Here is a 19,260-nt window from a genome sequence, read left to right as displayed (position 1 = left end):
AAAGATAATTGGTAAAGACTTCTTGATGGAGACCCAGTTGCTCTTTCCTTCATTATTTGATAAACAGAAATTTAAGGTTAGAAGGGAAGAGCCATGATGCACCAGTGTATGCTGGTGTATTTCCAAAGCTTGTCAGATCTGTTTATTAGCAGTTAGGTAAATATAGATGGCTCACTATAAAAATTCCCCTGTTTAGTGAGTGTCTGTTACTGTATCCTTGTATTAATCACTGCAGTACAAGCACAATAAATGGAAGCGGTGAGTGGATTTCCTGTTTGCTCAAAATTAACTACTGTTCTGTATCTGAAGAAGCAGTTAATGCACCTATAGTGGTGCTGCATCATCGTAGTGCTTGCCCTTGAAAAACAATACAGAAAGTTTGTTATCATTGCTTTTTTGTACTTAATTATACACCGCTCCATTAACAGTATGCATTTCCACAAGCATATAACACAGCACCAAATCTTTCATCAAGTGCTAAATACACTGTAGTAAAAAGGATAATTGTTACAATTAGAGTGGGCTGTTGGTTCTTATGAAACAGAATGCTTTGACTTTTATTTATTTATTTATTTTTTATAAAGACCATTTATTTTAGTTTCATTTAAAGTAGTAGGTGTTTAAGTTTAGATATAATTTGGTTCAGATTGGTTTAATGTTTTGTTTTTATTCTTATTTTTGTGGGTTTTGTTTTAGTCTTACTTATGACTTACTCCTGGGGTAACCCGATCAAAAGAATGAGTATGGAGGAAATGGATGTTGTTATTTAGAACTTTCAACACTAATGTTCTCAGATCCACTGAGCATTTAAGCACTGATTTTTGTTTCATATTTTTATGAGCATCTAGAAAAATAAGGGTATAGTCAGTAGCTGGCACTAAACTGTTGAATGCACTTAATTAATAACTTTTGACTTTATTTCATTGTTAAATGACGTGTAACAGATGAGCTATAAGTTCCTTTATTTTTATTTATTTATTTACAAACTTCATTAATCCAGTAGGAACCAGGATTTGTCTCAAAGCGCAGTTATTTTACTGTATACGCTAAGATGGGTTTTATGATTACATCTTGCTAGCAAGAAGATTAACTAACACATGTATGTTTATTATTGTAGTATAAAAGCATGGATAAGCTCTTATTATTTGAGATTCGTGTACTGTTCTTATAGTGCAATGTTCTTACTCTAGCCAGCAATCTAATAAACTAACTGCAGACTGCACCATCAAAATGAATAATTTAAGTTCTCAGTGTGGATTATAATCAGGATTTGTATAATCCAAACAAATTGTTTTTTTCCATATTTTCTTTATTGTGAGCTAGAATTTTTGTATTCTCTTTTTAGGATGAAGTAGACAGTTTGAATCCAGTTCTCAGGGACAATCCACAGCTTCACGAGGAAGTGAAAGCCTGGGTTAAAGAACAAAAGGTTCAGGAAATTTTTATGCAAGGTAATTTTTTTTTTTTTTTTTTTTTTTTTTTAATTTTATATTTCATACAGCAAATACAGTTGGGGTGGGAAAGATTTCTTTTAATTTCTTAAACATTTATTCATCTGGAATATACATTTTTAAGAAGTACAATATTTAGCATGCTTGTAATCCATCAGAAAACTACTTATTTCTTTTACCTCTGGGACCCTGATTTAGTCTACATTGGAATAGCTGACAGTCACTTCTCACTACCAGACATTTAGGGATTTTAAGTGAACTACATTTTTTGTGGTTTTGGAAGGTTACCTGTTTGCAGGGTCTATGCCGCAATTAGAAATAATTGTTGTTGGACTTGGCAGCTAACTGAAAGGCCAAATTTAAAGTTTGGAAAATATTCATAGCGGCTGCTGCATGGAAAGCAAATCGACACTGAGGTTTTGATTTCGGGAATTGGCAGGTTTTGCTCTTTCTCCACACATGCAGTACGTGACCTTGGGAATGCCGCTGTCTCGGTAATGCATGGCTGTAGCCCTGATTTAGCTGAAACTGTTTTCTAAACAAATCAGCTGAGAAGATTAGTTTCAGATTACTTTATATGTAAAAATGTGCACAAGCCAACAAATAATATTTCACTATTGGCACACTAGCACATCCATTTTGTCATTTTTTTGCACCAGTGAATTGTTTACAGATAGCAGGCTGCCAATGTGTGGGATCAATGTTCAACTACTGCTTTATTATTATGTGTGGGATCAATGTTCAACTACTGCTTTGTTATTAAGTATATTCTTGTCCAGTAAGGTTTGCCCTGTCTGTTTAAACAATGCTGTTTTTGGGTTCCTTTAGATAAAGCTTTGGCACAGATAATGAAGATAAAACTTTGTCCTAAAACAACAATGGAAGTGGGTGTGTGAAGGTTCATTTGTGACTCTCTATATCAGCTGTTACACTGATCAGTCCAGGACTGTGAATACAGTAGATTTGTGAATCAACACTGCACATTTCACATACTAACCACAGACTTTTGAATCTCGTGAGTCAAACTCTGTGTATGTACAAATCACATGTGTGTGTGTGTGTGTGTGTGTGTGTGTGTGTGTGTATATATATATATATATATATATATATATATATTATATATATATATATAATCATATATATTATATAATATATCAATCAATCAATCAGTTCCAGTAGTCAGTTGCGACGCCATCCATAAAATATGAAAAAAACATAGTGTACACATTATACGAAATGGAGTGTCCAGGGATAAGAAATTTACCTATGGCTCATTTCACATATGTCTGTCCTAACTCGGCATCATCACCAAGTGACGTAGTAGTGTGTAGTGCTAGAGAAGTCGGCGTGATACTAACACTACTTGCTGGAACTTCATTTTAAGTATGATAATATATATATATATATATATATATATATATATATATATATATTGTGTGTGTGATATATATATTATATATATCAACGACCACGTATAAAAACATATAAATAATTTTGTTATTTAATTAGAAACAAAATTAAATAATTCTATTTTCGGATTAAGCATAAGGAAGATACCTGGTCTACTGGATACTACTTTATTGCTACCTCTTTAATGCTGGACATGTGGATAGATATAAACCAATTGCTGTTTGCCGATTTTTATCTGTTTAGAAATGATTGGTAAATTAAGAACTATATGAGAGAAAATTAACAATCTTCCTCTGTTAAATCAGGTTCTAGAGCCTCAGAATGTTGATCCTTCTATGGTACAGATGACATTTTTAGATGACGTCGTTCATTCTTTGCTGAAAGGTGAAAACATTGGAATAACATCAAGACGCAGATCTCGTTCCAGCCAGAACAGCAATACAGCTCATGTGAGTTTCTTTAACATTCACAGACCAACACTGCAAAATACACTCTTTAAAATCTTATTTGAACTTATAAACTTTATTGAAACTATTAAAGTCTACAATCACCTTTTCTTGCCAATCAGTAAACTCAAGTAAGGATTTTGTTCTGGTAAATGACAGACCAACACATGTTCAGTGCCATTGGTCGCTGGTTCATCAGGTTTTACTGTATATATTATGACTGATTTGGTAATTGCTTATTCAAAGTTGTATATGTACTTGTGTTAATTGGTAAACTTTTAAACATTAGTTGTCTCCATTTGTAAAGTCTATTTGTAACGTTTGCTAGACAAAAAATTGTACACCAATAAATTAATTTATATTTTAACTATCTGAAAGCGTGTATTTGGTCTTTACTGTTTTGTGTACGTGTGGGGAGGGGGCTCTGATCTGGCATCACTGCTCATGATGATGATGATGATGATAAACTAACCACATCTGTTTTAATGTGATTGTTATCTAGGGTCATTATACCCGTGCTCAAGCAAACAGCCCCAGGCCAGTCATGAATTCTCCCACTGCAACTCCGAAACAAGCTCAGCAGCAGCAGCAGCAGCAGCAGTTTCAGCAGCAGCAGCAAAGGAGTTCCCGCTCCAGCAAGAGGAAGGGATCAGATAGCAGTGTGCCAGATGAAGATAAGATAAAAGAGGAAAGACTTGACAATGGAGGGCGAGGAGGTGTGTGAACTGAATAGTATTTATTTTTCTTCTTTTGTTCAGAGTGTGAACAAGTGCTGTGCCATTGTTGAAAGCGGCCTATTTCTTGGTCATACTTGGCCTTAGTACTTAAATTATAATCTTACCCCCTTCATTTTTTTTAAACAGCTCTATTTTTAAACAGTTTAAAGGAAATATAATTAGTGCTGCCGAGGTGGTTGTAAAGCGTTTTGGCAGCTGTCAAAACAACGTTTTGTGATTTAAGTTCAAAGCTTAATGAGGTCCATTTGTTGTGTATTTAATGTAACTTGAGGGGCATATTTTCATCAAATGAAGTTCACTGTAATTTTAACTTTGATTTTGTCTTCACTAAGACATTATGAAAAACATGCCAGGACCAATGTTCAAGACGAAATGATGTAATCTGTGAGATTTCCTGTTAAAATATCTGTACCTATACCAGCATGAAAACAACCCAAAACTGCAGAATATAATTTAAGCAAATTCTGTGGAAATAAGTAGGACCAGTGTGTTGGAAGTCCCTTGAGCTACAATCTGAAACAATGGCTGCTGGACAATCTAAAACAATGGCTGCTGGACTGCATAAAGAACTTTTGATATTGCCCAGAAGCTTTCAACCCTCTTGTTACTGTGGCAACTGAATGAAGATTGCTTTTTGTGTAGTCTCCAAGAACTGTTTGCATATTTGTTTTTATGAAAAATACTAAATGGTAGAAAAGCAGGTGTCACCCAAATACATTTTAGTTATTACTCCTTTGCATTTTTCAGTGATTAAGTCAGATACCATTGAGGTTTTTTTTGTTCATTTTGGATAGGATTGTCTTTGATCAAAATCTGTATTGCAGTCATGTAAGCTTTGAAAGTGGCACATTATCTTTTACTTGTCAATCTCTATCATTTTTTTTGATCTTGTTTATTTGCAGAATTTTCAAAAAATAAAAACAAACAAATTGTACATAAAAGAAGAAAACCCGAAGAGGATGAAAAGAAAGTTTGTTTAAAAAGACTGAAGGCAGACAATGTCTCCGACTACTCTGAGAGCAGTGACTCTGAAAACTCTAATAAGAGAATAGATTCTTCCTCCGAGCAGAATTCAGAGAATGAGTTAAAAAGCATAAGCACTTCAAAGGCTAGTGAAGAAGATGAAAAGTCCCAGAATAGCAAGGGGGCAGAGGAGCAGACTCTAATAGATCGACATTCTCCCTGGGATGAAATACAACAAGATGAAAAAACTCAAAAAGCAGAAAGAATTCAGTCAGAGGATTGTGAACTGCAAGAGGAAAAATCTCAGCTCCAACCAGCAGAGCCGCCCACCTTCTGTTCTCAGACTGCCAGCACTCCAGATGTCCAAGGGTGCATTGTAGAGTTGAAAAGCACTGTGGAAACTTTACCTAGTGACCATTATGCTAACAGTGCATCACAAACTCCTACACCGAAATGTGTTATTGATATCACTGAGGATAATAATTCAAATAATGGGTCTCGGGAAACTGCTGAGGCTGTTTCTGCCCTGCAGACATCCCAATCATCGGAATCATACATATCTGAGTCGAGACATTTGGTGTTAAATCCATCAGTTTTAGATGTTAGAAAGACAGAGGTCGAACAGAAGCTGAGCAATAGCATTGCCAGTAAAATTGAGTTTGCCCATTCAGAGGTTATAAGGACAGTTGCAGCTGTTGGTGATTCTGCAGCTAAAGCTGGAAAGGACAAGGCTTCCTATACTTCCATTATATCTTGCATTAGTAAGTCAAACTTTACAGATGAAGGTAGAAAGTTAAACAAACAGAGTCCCTCACCAGATGTGTTAAAGCCCAAATCAAACCCTTCTCCTGAAATTCTTAAACCCAATTCGAATCAGTTTTCTGACACCATCAAGTCTAAACACCAGAACCCTTTGGAGACTTCCAAACCTAAACCAAACACTACCCCTGATGTTTCAAAGCATAAAATTAGGTACCAGGACAGCCAAATCTCTGCTACAAACAGGTCAGTGTCAAAAGCTGAACCTGAAATGCCCAGGTCAAGTTTCAAGCCAGTGCCAGCTAGAATTAACCATACAGAAGCCACAAAGAGTCCTCTCATTATTGACAGGAATGAGCACTTCACAGTTTACAGGGATCCTGCACTATTCAGACCAGACACAGAGAATAACCACATTGCATATTTGCACCAGCATCTTCATCCACTCCATGCCTCTTCACACACAACATGTTTAACCCCCAACAACCACCATCCTACCCACCTCCTTCCTGGATCCTCGCCACAGGCACCCACAGCTGCTGTCAATGCCCATGCTTTGAGCAGTGCTCCACACCATTCTGTTCATCACACTCATCATCTTCCAACAGTGCTACCTGGAATGCCCGCAGCATCTTTGTTGGGTGGACACCCACGCCTGGACTCTGGTCATTCCAGCAATTTAGGTCACTTGGTTCTAGCACATCACCAACATCAGCAGCAGCAGCAGCACCGATTTTTGCAGCACCAACAACCTCCTTCTCACCTCTTGGGACAGACTCATGCGACTACATCATATAGCCAGCTGGGACTCTATCCAATCATTTGGCAGTATCAAAATGGCGCCCACTCTTACCCAGGTCTTGGGATGCCTTCCTCTAAGTGGGTCCATCCTGAAAATACAGTCAATTCGGAAGCCAGTTTGAGGAGGGTATGTCTGTATTATTATTATTATTATTATTATTATTATTATTATTATTATTATTATTATTATTATTATGTGGTATTGAGGCTATTCCAATATTAATAGTATAGGTAGTAAATAGTTATTAGTTGTAAACAACCGTTTCAAAATTAGGGAAGCTGATTTGTACCAATAAGTAAATGTAGGATGAAAATATTTGTACAAAAGATTACAAGAATGTAAACAATTTACATATTCAGGCAAGTCAATTAAGGGATAACTGTACTAAAGTTTATTTGTTTAGTTGGGAGGTATTGTTTTAACATAATAAACACATGGGAGTTAAAAGGCTAAATTCTGATAGTCTGTATAGCAAAGGGATATCTCTGCATCTGTTAAGCTAGAAAGAACATAGTGTAAATATGTCTACAAAAGCAGTAGACATAATTCTTTCTAGCTTTGTTACAACATAAGCACAATGTTTTTAAAAAGAAAGCTCATAATCAGAATGTATTTTCTAAGGTAAGGCTGACGTTTATTTGTGTCTTTGGTGGTAGAACACCCACAGCCCCTGGCTCCCTGTGACCACGGTAGACAGTCTGGGTTTATTGAGCCACATTCCTGTCAGACCTGCCAGCGCAGACCCACACCGGCCAATCAGACTCCACACGCATGCTAGTCCACCTTTGTCGAAAGCAGCTGGAGACCATCACAAAGAGTAAGTGCACCATTCACTATGCTTATATAATCTGTCAATTAGCACATAATTGGTCTAAATTAAAGCAATGAACTTGGATGTGTTATCTCAAACTGAACAAGTACCCTAATTCAGCTTTAACCCACTTTATTGTATTGATCTGAAACCGTGTTAGTGCAGCTCTACTGAATGTATGTTGGCTTTACAGAATTTCATGGAACTAAGGTATAATTGTCCTCTGCTGGAGATGCATATCCCTGGAAACAGGGTTATGGAGGTGAAACACACACATGTTACACTAGAGAGCCTTTTACCCAATTGTGATGAAACCTGGTTAAGAGATTTTTTAGAACAAGTTAATGAGAGTAAATCATTACATCATTACATACATTTTTAAATGCTCTTACCATGGATGTGGGGTGGATATGTTAACAGCAAAACATTTTTAAAGCACTTTAAAAAGTCCGGAAATCCAGGGAAGTATTTTATGTCAGTGTGAATTTTTGAGGAAATATAAACTTATACTTTAGATAGTGTAGGTGTAATTTCCTTGTTTGCGCTTCATTATAGATGTCCACCTGTATTTTCAACCTACACTTTTATCTCTTGTTTTAGGGATCTAGACAAAAAAGTCTTCATTGATCCAATGCGAGCAATTACTGCTGTACATTTAAAGTCTGATCAGGACCACAGCAGAACACAAGCTGGCAAAGAAAGCCATATGCATAGAAACTTCATGGATTCCGTCTCCGGCCACTGCAAGCAGCTGAGACCACCACAAGAGATTGGGGACAGAGTAAACAAATACAAAGAGGAAAACCGCATGGTTCTTCAGGAGAGCATTGAAGTGGCCCCTTTTACAGCTAAGATAAAGTCAAATGATGTAGAAAGAGACTCTTATCCCAGGATACCCCCCTTGCCCACTGCCAGTCCTAAGAACCATGTCCTAAAACAGGACAAAGATATCGAACATTCTGCAGCAGAATTCTATAAGTTTAAGCATTCAGTGCCACAGACTTTGCCGCAAAGCAACTATTTCACCACCTTGTCGACCACTGTGGTGAATGAACCGCCACGATTGTATCCATCCAAGGAAGCTATAAATTGTTATGTTGAGAAACTGAGCAGCAGTCATTCAGCATCCTCTAATTCCTTGATTATGACATCATTTAATAGTAAGTCGCTTTCAAAGCCCCCTCCTCTGATTAAGCACCAACCAGAAGGAGAGGGTTTGGTAGGAAAAATAACAGAGCAGCTTTCTCAGCAAGTGGCCTCGCATGTCCTTAATTCATCTGGTAATGAACGAAGAAGTCCTGCAATGTCCCCATCCAATCCACTCCGATGCATGCCAGCATTACACAGGGCCCCAGTGTTTCATCCTCCAACTCAGCAAACCTTGGACAGAAAGGAGGGCAGTTACGGTAGGCTTTCTCCACCGACACTGACTCCAATCCAGCCTGTCAGTGCAGCTGGTAAAATATCAGAATTGCAGAAGCCCCCGACCTTGGTACCGGAGCTGAGGGATGTAAGCACTATTTGCAAAAACAATTCTGAGATGACTTCATCAGAGATTTGGAAAGAACGTGATTCTCTAAGCCACGTGAAACCTGGATGGAATTTGGAAAAAAGCAATGGAAAGCCACAGGCAGCAACAGCATCTGTTATTGTACGCCCACCGACATGCATGAAATACGATGGCTTGCCAGGATCAAAGTCAGCATCCAAGGAGTCAGCCATTGAAAAATCATTTACAGGAACAAATCGGACATATTGCCTCAAACTAGGGGAAGGCAGAGAGCCTGGGAGAGTCATTTTACCAAACACGAACTTAGAGGATACTTGCACTCGGTACAAAAAGAACTTTCAGGCTGTATCCCAGGGCAGTATTCCCAGTTCTGTTGTGGCTGCTGCCAATACTATGTGCAATATAAAAACTCATGTAACCACTTCTGCAGCCACAACTACTGGTGTCTTAAGTCATGGTGAATCAGACATGACTTACTCTATGTCGACCACTGTCTCGACTAGTTGTAGAACGGAAAGTTCTTCCCTTAAAAGTGGAACTCAGTCAATGGCAGAGTTGCAAGAGAACAAGATCCGAACCACATCCCCTAGCACATTCCTGCCACTCAATACAGGAAGCACTACACAGGCCAGTGCAGGCCTTACTTATTCAGCCAGCTTTGTCCATTTAAAAAAGCACAAGGCAGCGCTGGCCGCAGCTCAGTCCAGAAGCAGCAACGCAAATGAAAGCGAGCCTATTAATGCTCCAGTTCAGGAATGCTCACCAGCCATTTCACATGACAGTACTGCGGTGAACAACACAATGAACAAAACATGCTCTTTAACTAATGGGCAACCTCCCCAGTCGAATCAGCCTAACTACCACACAAAGCTTAAAAAAGCGTGGCTTACAAGGCATTCAGAGGAAGATAAAAACACTAATAAAACTGAGAAATTGGGAAGCGCTATATCAGAGATTATTAAGCCATGTACTGTCAGTTTAATTGCATCTACGTCAAGTGATGTGGAAAATAACAAAGAAAGTAAAGAACAGGAAGACCAACTTGAGCAAGAAGAAAAGAAGACAAGGACAGGAACTAAAAGGACTTATGAGTCAGGCTCTGAGAGCGATGACTCAGATGAAAGTGAGAGCAAAGCCGAGCGAAGGGCAAAGCGTCAGCCCAAACCCACGTACAAAAAGAAGCAAAATGATATGCAAAAGAAAAAGGGTGATAATGAAAGAGAAGATGAAGAAGTAAAACCAAATGGTATTTTTAGAAGTGCCAGGGAAAAAACAAAACTCAAGTTGGCAAGCAGTAGTAAGTTTATACTATTCCTTTGTGTCCTTGTTTTTGACACTGCACCATACCATAATCCTGAAAGCTTGATTTTACAGTTAAGTTGGTATTACATTGCTTTCTTTGCTATGCCTAAGATGTTTGTTCTTGCCAAGATTTGTTTAGTAAAGATAATTTAAAAGCCTTATGTATGCTTTTCTTGATATAGGAAGAGTTTTAAGATTTTAGCTCATGTTTTGGAGTCCATCACTGCAGTTAAAGATGTGAACATGTTTAATGAAGTACTATTTTAATTTTGCAAGGTACTGTTACTTGTTTAGTGTTTCTTGAAAACATTTAAAAGAAATACATGGCCATTGCTAATATAATTTCATTAAGCTACAGCAGAATAACTTGCTTTACTTGCGTTGCTCCAAAATCAACTTTAATTATATGACCATTTTCTGTATTTCTAAATCTGCAATAGAAATGTTTAAGATTGATAGCAGATGTTGAGCCAGTATGTGTTTTTTTTTTTTTCCTCATGATGTCAATTAAATTTGAGTGACAAGCACATGGTAAAATGAATTCTGACTATTGAAATGTTAACCAGCGATTTTGTGTATATTTAAATTACAAATTTGATTTCAAAAGTTTGAGTACACCTGCTTGAAACCAGGTTTTTCATGATTATCTATGCTTTTAACTGTATAAACTTGTCTATAAACACTTAATATTTCATTATATGATACATGTACTTGTATAAGCTGATAATCATAAGTGAATTGCATTCAAAAATTTTATTTTTAAATGAAAATGTAAATCTTGTCAGTTTCAATGAAATGGCCATCCAAAGCAAGGGGATTTCAGTCTGAAGCCCAAGTCAGTTAAAAGTCTGAAATGTGTATAACTGGCTGTAAAATGGCTATCATAGCTTACTTCAGAGGCATGCCATTCCGTCAGGATTACGGGTAGTTGGGCAGGCCTTCATTCTTCTGCAAGATAATGACCTGAAACACACCTCAAAGTTGTGCAAGAACTATTTGGCGAAGAAGGAAAGTGAAGGACAACTCAGTCTAATGACCTGGCCTGCCCAGTCTCCAGACCTCAATCCCATACAACTTGTATGGGACGAACTGGACAGAAGAGTCAAAGCAAAGCTACCCACAAGTGCCCTACATCTTTGGGAATTGCTGCAGAAGAGCTGGGAAGACATGTCGGATGATTTCCTCCTGAAACTTGTTAACTGAATGCCTCGTGTTTGTGAGGCTGTTATTAAGGGTGGCTATTTTGAGGAATCCAAGATTTAGAGACAATTTTCATGAACATTGCTTTGAAACTCATTATGTTTTGTTTTGTATATTGTAACTTGTTTTGATTTTCAAGTAGTTACAGAAACGTATACGACGTAAAACGTTGTCAATTATGAAAAAAACCTAGTTTCCACCAAGTGTACTCAAACTTTTGACTAGTACTGTGTGTGTGTGTGTGTGTGTGTGTGTGTGTGTGTCTTATATATATATATATATATATATAATATATATATATATATATATATCATATATATATAAAGTATACACACACACACACTTTTATATTGAGTTCGGGTCGTTTTTGGAAACAGTGAATTCTAATCTAGCTTGCTGTAGATTTAGTATATAATAATGTCATGTGCTTGAATGCAGCCTCTAAAAGTGGAAGTTAATTTGTTGACAGATGGAATACCTCGGTCAGTATTAAAAGACTGGCGGAAAGTGAAGAAACTGAAGCAGACAGGAGAGTCCTTTCTGCAGGACGACTCGTGTTCTGAAATTGGCCCGAATCTCCAGAAGTGTAGGGAATGCAGAGTTGTCCGCAATAAGAGAGGGGAAGAACCAGCTCCCTCCCCTGTGTTTTGCAGATTCTACTATTTTCGCCGGTAAGTGGAAATGTACCTTTTAGTAAACAGAGGTAAAGACCAATTCCTGTGTTTTGTTTCATTCAGAGACTTCAGTTTTTAAACAATTATTAAAGTGTACTATAAGTACAGGGTGATTTTAGAAATTGCAGAACAAATTGGCAGGTGGAGGCACCAATATTTTAGTGCCACCACCCCAGATCAAAAAACGACCCTGCTGCAGCTGACTTGGGTGTATTTTATATTGGCACCATTTGTCTTGGAAGCATTCAGAACACAATGCTGCTATAGTATTTCTGTGGCAAACAGCATGTAGAATGTTTAAATATAATCAATTTTAATGTTGTTTCAGCCTTTCGTTTAGCAAGAATGGTGTAGTCAGAATAGATGGCTTTTCATCTCCAGACCAATACGATGATGAGGCTATCAGTCTTTGGGCCCCTGATGATTATGAGGACAATGAGCTCGACCTGGAAACCTCCAAATACATACTAGGTTACATTGGAGATAAATTTTGTCAACTAGTAACATCTGAGAATACTGCAGCGACATGGATCAAAAAAGATGGTTGGTGTTTATTTTATTTTTGTTGTTATTTAATGGGAGGCAGAGATGATGCTATCTAAATGATCACATGTTATTACAATGATCGATAAAGCAAACGTACAACCGTTAAATTACCATAAAAAACGGTATATAAGTCGCACCGGTGTAGAGGTCGCCCCCCCCCCCCCCCCCCCCCCCCCCCCCCCCATTTTTTTTTTTTTTTTTTTTTTGGGACAACAATTTCAGGAAAAAGCCTGTAGGTCACACCAGTGTATAAGTCACTCCCCCCTTTTTAAGACCCCGTAAAAATACTTAGAAAAAAAGTTTTTACAGTATATTAGATTCTGTCTGTTGCATGTACATGGTAAAATATATAACTTTGCACTGCTACAATTCCAACATGCATTTTATAAAAGTAGAATACAAGAGAAACATGCAGATTACATGGTTTGAAAACATGTTTTTGAATTGTTTTTATAGAATATTTTTTGACTCTTTTTTTTTTATTGAACATGCCTAGAACTGGGACAGTTCTGCCCATAAATGTTAATTTCATCAACTGTGTTTGCTTTGACTTTCAGCCAAAATTGCCTGGAAGAGGGCAGTAAGAGGAGTGCGGGAGATGTGTGATGCATGTGAAGCCACATTGTTTAACATTCACTGGGTCTGCCAAAAATGTGGATTCGTGGTCTGTTTGGACTGTTACAAGGCAAAGGAAAGAAAGAGTTCCAAAGGTCAGACAGTGATTTAGATTTCTTCTCAAGCTGTATCATAGAACCCATTCAACCAATTAAAATGCTTAGCATTCAGTGATTTTTTTTCAGAAGAATTCTACACAGGCAAACGGTACCTGGAATTTCTTCAATATGTAGGATTACATTCCCTTCACAAGTTTTGAATCTCTAGCCTCCCCTGCTGGTAAATTGCTGATATGATAATATGTGGGTGCCTTACTTGCATAGCAAAGAGTGCTCCCATGCTATTAGTAATGGGCATGCAAACAACGCAATCTCCCTCATTTGTTGTCGGAAGAAGTATTTTGATCTGTACATACTTTGATTTGCTAATAATTTTGCTGTATTTTGTGATTTGCTAATAATTTTGCTGCAATTTTGTAAAATTCTAATAAAAAAAATTATCTAGTTGTATTGAAAGAAATATGAAATCTGTTTTACAAAGCAAGTAACAGCTTGTGTTGTGTTTTAGACAAAGAGCTATACGCTTGGATGAAGTGCGTCAAGGGACAGCCTCATGATCACAAGCACTTGATGCCAACACAGATTATTCCAGGAACTGGTACGACCCAATGCTTGTACTGTGACTGCTTACCAGGCTTGTGTATTTTAGCTTTAGTAGATAAAATGTAGTTAGAAGAATTGTCTTTTCAAAGGGCTAAAATCTAAAAATTATGATCATTTTTTAATGCAATTGTGAACTGTTTATGTAAATGTTCATTTGTTTTTGTGTATTACAGATACTATATGATATTAAGAATTGTATTAAGCAAAAATGTAATGGTTAATCTGGCCCAGTAACTTATTTTGTTCACAAACCGTGGTTTAAGTTTCTTTTTTTTTTTTTTTTTTTTAAATCAGTTTTGACAGATCTAGTGGATGTGATGCACACTCTGAGAGACAAGTATTGCATTAAATCCCACTGTCCTTGTGCTGGCAAACAGAATATACAGCTTGGCAAGCACCCTGCCACCAATGGAGTTTCACAGGTACAGTGGCAAAATAGAAACACAAAATAGGACAGCGAAATCCTAAATGATAACATTACAATGTATTCGGAGCAGCTGGTTTAAGAAAAAAACAAAGCAAAACAAAAGCACTCTCGAACAAGATGGCATATATATTTTTGTAGCTGAACCAAACTGATCTCTAAATTTCCTGCAAGAGTGTTAATTGCAGAATAATATATTATATATATATTATATATATATATATATCTATATATATAGATATATATATATATAATATATATAAAATACCACAGCTCGGGGATACAAATGAAGCTGCAGTCCAAACTGCATGTTCTGTTGTGGGTGGCGTATGTTTTGTAGATTTAACAATTTGCTGGGAATGCATTTCACCCTGTTTCCTGGGTTATAGTGGAGGCATCAGTAAGTACATACAACCGCTTATGCAGTTATGATAAAACATAGTAAGGGATTTTGTTGACCATAAGTTATCAGAATCTAGGGAGATCTTGTACATAGGTTATGAAATGTATATCTATTTTGAAACCTGTTTTTGTGTTGCAGGTATTGCAGAATGTCCTTAATCACAGCAACAAAATTTCTTTGTGTAAGCCTGAGTTTCAGCAACAGAATGCAACGCCAAAACTAGAAACAAATGGTAGTAGCAGTCCTGGAAGCGACACAAGCAATGACAGCAAGTTAACACCGCCAGAATCCCAGTCTCCTTTGCACTTCCTGGCAGACTTAGCAGAGCAGAAAGCAAGAGAAGAAAAGAAAGGTAAGGTGGAAAAAGAAAATCACGACCCTGGTGCTAATGGACTGATAATAATGCCAATGCTAATGGATATTGCAGTAGTGGTTTGTTCCAGCTGGTAAGCTTTGTCAGCATGTGAAGCTGTCAATAAGCCAGACATTGTTCAAATCTGAAATGAAATGCTATTCCATTTCTGCAGCTCAAGTTTAAAGGGTGGTTTAAACCAGCAGTTCCTTTATAGCTGTTGTCATCCCAGTTGAGTTGAGTTCTGCATAAAAATAAGTCAAGTTAAACATTTGAAAAGGCTGTTGAAAGACTTGCTTAAAAAATAAATAAATAAAACAGGCCTTTTGAATCAAAGCCGATTCAGCAGAAAAATAGAAATTTGCAGAAAACACTTTTTTTTTTTTTTTTTTTTCCTCTCCAGGAGATTGAGTGGAAGCGCCTATACAGTCTTAAGTTCCATGTTAGTTTTACATCTGTCTGGAGAAACGATCATCCAGTTGTGATAATATTTGATTAATTATATTATTTAGTATGTGTTATCGATGCCTGTCCGTATATCACACTTGGCTTTTTACATGTACATACCATGGGTGTAGGTCATCTACTTTTTATGGTAAGAGTAGCTGTGTCAGGGATGTATGTTGTTAACATACGAGTGGGTCTGAAATTGCAATCCTGGTTTAAAAAACAAATCCTTGCTGAAATATGAGAAAGCAAGACAGAGGATTTTTAGGATTAATAGTTTTCTTTTTTTGTTGACCTAACCTCATGCAAAAAATAAAATTGTGCTTGAAAATGAAGAAGTGCTGAGTTCATGACTCTGAAATCTTCCTTTGTTGCAGAAAACAAAGAATCCCCACTCAGCAAGCAAGTGAAGGAAGAAAAGGAACAGACGGACAGTTTAGAGTCTTTGAACTGCAAATCTTCCTCACTAGTGGCCAACAGCAATGAGCAAGGCTCGACCCTCAGAGACTTACTCACGACAACAGCTGGCAAACTGCGGCTGGGCTCTACTGATGCTGGCATTGCATTTGCTCCTGTCTACTCTTCAGGGACACAAGTAAGTGGCTGTTTATTGCCAAATTACATTTATATAAAAAACACTCTGATAAAAATAAATGTACAGCTATGGAATGAACATGTTTTGCTCATGAAGTCAACCTGCTGAATAATGTTACGTTAACATATTGAATTACGTACAGCTTTGTAGTTTTCCCACATACTTAATGAAAAACTGACAAAAATGGAAAAAAATGACATTTCAAAATCAAACAAAATACTGTATTACCTTTATGGCTTCTGGTTACATGATGTTAAATGAAAAATCTACATTATGTTCATATAGTTTATTTATTTATTTATTTATATATATATTTTTAATGTCTCAATCCTAAAATTCTAGGTGATGCAGAACTTTTGGCCACAGCTGTATATTGCAGTCTTAATAACAGAAAATAAGTAATTTTGAAAAACTGAATCGGATAGTGTGCAGTACAGAGGACACAGTACAAGGTTCCAGTTCTAAACCGCAAGTGGAAGCTTGCCAACAGAACATTAGTGGCCAAGATAATATTTTTACTTTAAGGTGTTGTTCAGGGGACCCGGGTGTATTTCTAAATACCTACAGATTTGCAAGGTTCTGGAAGTGGGTTCGTGGGCTTGCCACTGATAGATATAGATAAATACATAGTTATTGTCCCTATAGAACTTTTCCTGTCACCAGTCTCTTGTTTATTGTACAGGTGTTCCTACTAATTTACATATCTTAAATGTATAAGTCCTTGTGCTGTAGCCATTCTTATTCATTCTAGAAAAAACTGTGTAACTAATCAATCTTTCAGTCCCACATGTGGGCTTTTATGTGGTTTTAAATTTATAATAGAAAAAAATAATTACCACTGATGATTTGAAGAATGCCACTCTTGCATTCAGTTTGTGGCCACATTGCCTCATAGGTTGTTGTTTTCTAGAAGTTTATCCTTAATATCTAGAGTACAGTTGCTGTAGGTTGGGACTCAAGACTATTTTGGAAGCAAAATAAACAGCATCAAGTGGTGGTTGCATGTTTTGAATGTGTACATTTTATCCAGAGAAACTAGACTGTGTTTTCTTGTTACTGTGAGAAATTAGGTATTCTCACGAGGCTTTGAAATGTAAATTTATTTATTTTATTTTATTTTTTTGCCTAGACTGGAAAAGGTGTAAGAAGCATACCTAATATTCTGGATGACATCATTGCTTCAGTGGTCGAGAACAAGATTCCGGCAAACAGAACAGCAAAGCTAAATCTTAAACACGAACAGAGCGAGGAGAATAAACATCACAGGAAGAAGTCCACTTCAGACGAGTCCAGTAGACTGCACTCTGATGTCCCGCATTCCTGGCTCTGTGATCACCGTCTGCTTTGGCTCAAAGACCACAGGAATTGTAACAACTGGAAACTGTTCAGGGAGTGTTGGAAACAAGGGCAGGTTAGTACTGGCCCAGAATGAAAATAAAGACCAAGACCACACGTAAAGGAAGTTTATTCACCGGAGCCAAAAAAAAAGGAGAAACAAAGAACCCTTGAGCCTAAATGATGGTGTCTTTTTACCTTTCTCAGAATGTTACACATTACAATACCTGCAAATGCCTGTCATTAAGTGTGATTTTTAAAAAAAAATAGCATTTAGTATTTGAAAGTCAAGTATAGTTAATATAGTATTTGGCTCTTTATACAGAACACTAAGTTATTGTCTTAATTGGCACACGTGTACATTCCATGATTTAATGAAGTCTGTTTCAGATACTGGTGTTTTCCAGTAAAAATTGACCATTTCACTGTCACCTTGATTGAATCTCTGCCCATTAAAATCTTTACAGCTAATACACAGCTCCATTGTATGATTCTCTCAATAAAGTTCCCATCACACAAGCTTGTAAGACACACAAATCTCTGAGGTGCCAAAGTGCATCTAGTTAAAGGAATATGAGATTGACCAAACTTTTATTTTAGAGATCTGTTGTCGCATCCTTAAATCAGTTGGAGGTTATATTAGGAAAGAGAAAATAAATAAACAAGCAGTCCGTGTTGGCAATATTCATTGAATCCATGTACAATAAGCAAACAAATGCAAACCCTTATTTATGCATTGTAATTAATATGCTTGAACATTAGCATGATTAAATTCCAAACCCTTACAGCCTTCTCCAGAAGAATATTCAGAATGTAATGATTATGTTTTATGCATGGTATTGTGATGATTGGGCAAGTTATACTACTCTTCATTGTGATGCATATTTTTTTGTTTCAGCCTATTCTTGTGTCAGGGGTACATAAGAAATTGAATGCCAATCTGTGGAAGGCAGAGTCATTTAAAGAGGAGTTTGCGGATCATCAGGGAGACCTCTTAAACTGCAAAGATGGAGTGGTTTCTAACTCGAGCATCAAGGAATTTTGGGATGGATTTGAGGATCTAACCAGTAAGCATACCTTACTTAATTGTGTGAGTTAAAAAAAAAAAAAAAAAAAAAAAAAGTTTGAAACTGAAATCTGTTTTCTTTTTTGTTTGTTTTGCTTTTCTATTTAGAAAGACTTAAGTCAAAGGATGGAGAAACTATGGTGTATCGCTTAAAAGATTGGCCATCTGGAGAAGAATTCATGGCCCTAATGCCGTCTAGGTAAAATAGCTTTATTTCACATTAGTTTCTGTTGTAGATTATTATTATAAATGTTTTTTTTTGTTTTTTTGTTTTTAGTATTTTTCATTTCTGACAGGTTTATATTTATTTTTTTAAATATTTCTAGGTATGATGACTTGATGCGAAACTTACCCCTGCCTGAGTATTCAGACCCAGAGGGAAAACTCAACTTGGCATCCCGTTTACCTACTTTTTTTGTGCGGCCAGACCTGGGACCCAGACTGTGCTGTGCATATGGTATGTGCAAGTAACTAAGAGGCTGTTGCAAGAGTGGTTTTTTATTTATTTTTATTAAAGTTAGTAGATTTTACAATGTCTAATCAGCTGCTCATGATTCTGTGCCAGGTGTCACTGCTTCTAAGGAACATGATTTCGGAACAGCCAACCTACACTTGGAGGTTTCTGATATAGTCAACGTGCTTGTTTATGTAGGAGTAGCCAAAGGAAATGGAGTCCTTTCTAAAACAGGTAAGAAACAAAATATGAAAATAAATAGTTTCTATAAATAGTGAGCCATTCAAATATTAAGC

The 19,260-nt window shown here is 36.9% G+C and overlaps 1 protein-coding gene across 1 annotated transcript in view; it reads left to right on the top strand.

The window, feature by feature from the left end:
• The window catches only part of LOC121321668 (probable JmjC domain-containing histone demethylation protein 2C), a 112,116-nt gene that overhangs the window by 88,091 nt on the left and 4,765 nt on the right, over positions 1-19,260 (top strand). Inside the window, exons 4-22 of the mRNA XM_041260659.1 lie at positions 1,346-1,451; positions 2,280-2,335; positions 3,137-3,310; positions 3,810-4,023; positions 4,947-6,694; positions 7,225-7,385; positions 7,980-10,186; positions 11,861-12,062; positions 12,394-12,608; positions 13,169-13,321; positions 13,794-13,883; positions 14,183-14,310; positions 14,854-15,067; positions 15,892-16,109; positions 17,239-17,520; positions 18,343-18,511; positions 18,619-18,709; positions 18,837-18,967; positions 19,076-19,198. Of these exons, the coding sequence (XP_041116593.1) occupies positions 1,346-1,451; positions 2,280-2,335; positions 3,137-3,310; positions 3,810-4,023; positions 4,947-6,694; positions 7,225-7,385; positions 7,980-10,186; positions 11,861-12,062; positions 12,394-12,608; positions 13,169-13,321; positions 13,794-13,883; positions 14,183-14,310; positions 14,854-15,067; positions 15,892-16,109; positions 17,239-17,520; positions 18,343-18,511; positions 18,619-18,709; positions 18,837-18,967; positions 19,076-19,198 (6,682 nt within the window). The remainder of the gene's footprint in view (positions 1-1,345; positions 1,452-2,279; positions 2,336-3,136; positions 3,311-3,809; positions 4,024-4,946; positions 6,695-7,224; positions 7,386-7,979; positions 10,187-11,860; positions 12,063-12,393; positions 12,609-13,168; positions 13,322-13,793; positions 13,884-14,182; positions 14,311-14,853; positions 15,068-15,891; positions 16,110-17,238; positions 17,521-18,342; positions 18,512-18,618; positions 18,710-18,836; positions 18,968-19,075; positions 19,199-19,260) is intronic.

Source organism: Polyodon spathula, chromosome 10, assembly GCF_017654505.1.
Source record: "Polyodon spathula isolate WHYD16114869_AA chromosome 10, ASM1765450v1, whole genome shotgun sequence".
In the NCBI taxonomy this organism is placed as follows: domain Eukaryota; kingdom Metazoa; phylum Chordata; class Actinopteri; order Acipenseriformes; family Polyodontidae; genus Polyodon; species Polyodon spathula.
Note: the sequence above shows the minus strand (reverse complement) of the source record. Positions and strands in the feature narration are given on the sequence as shown.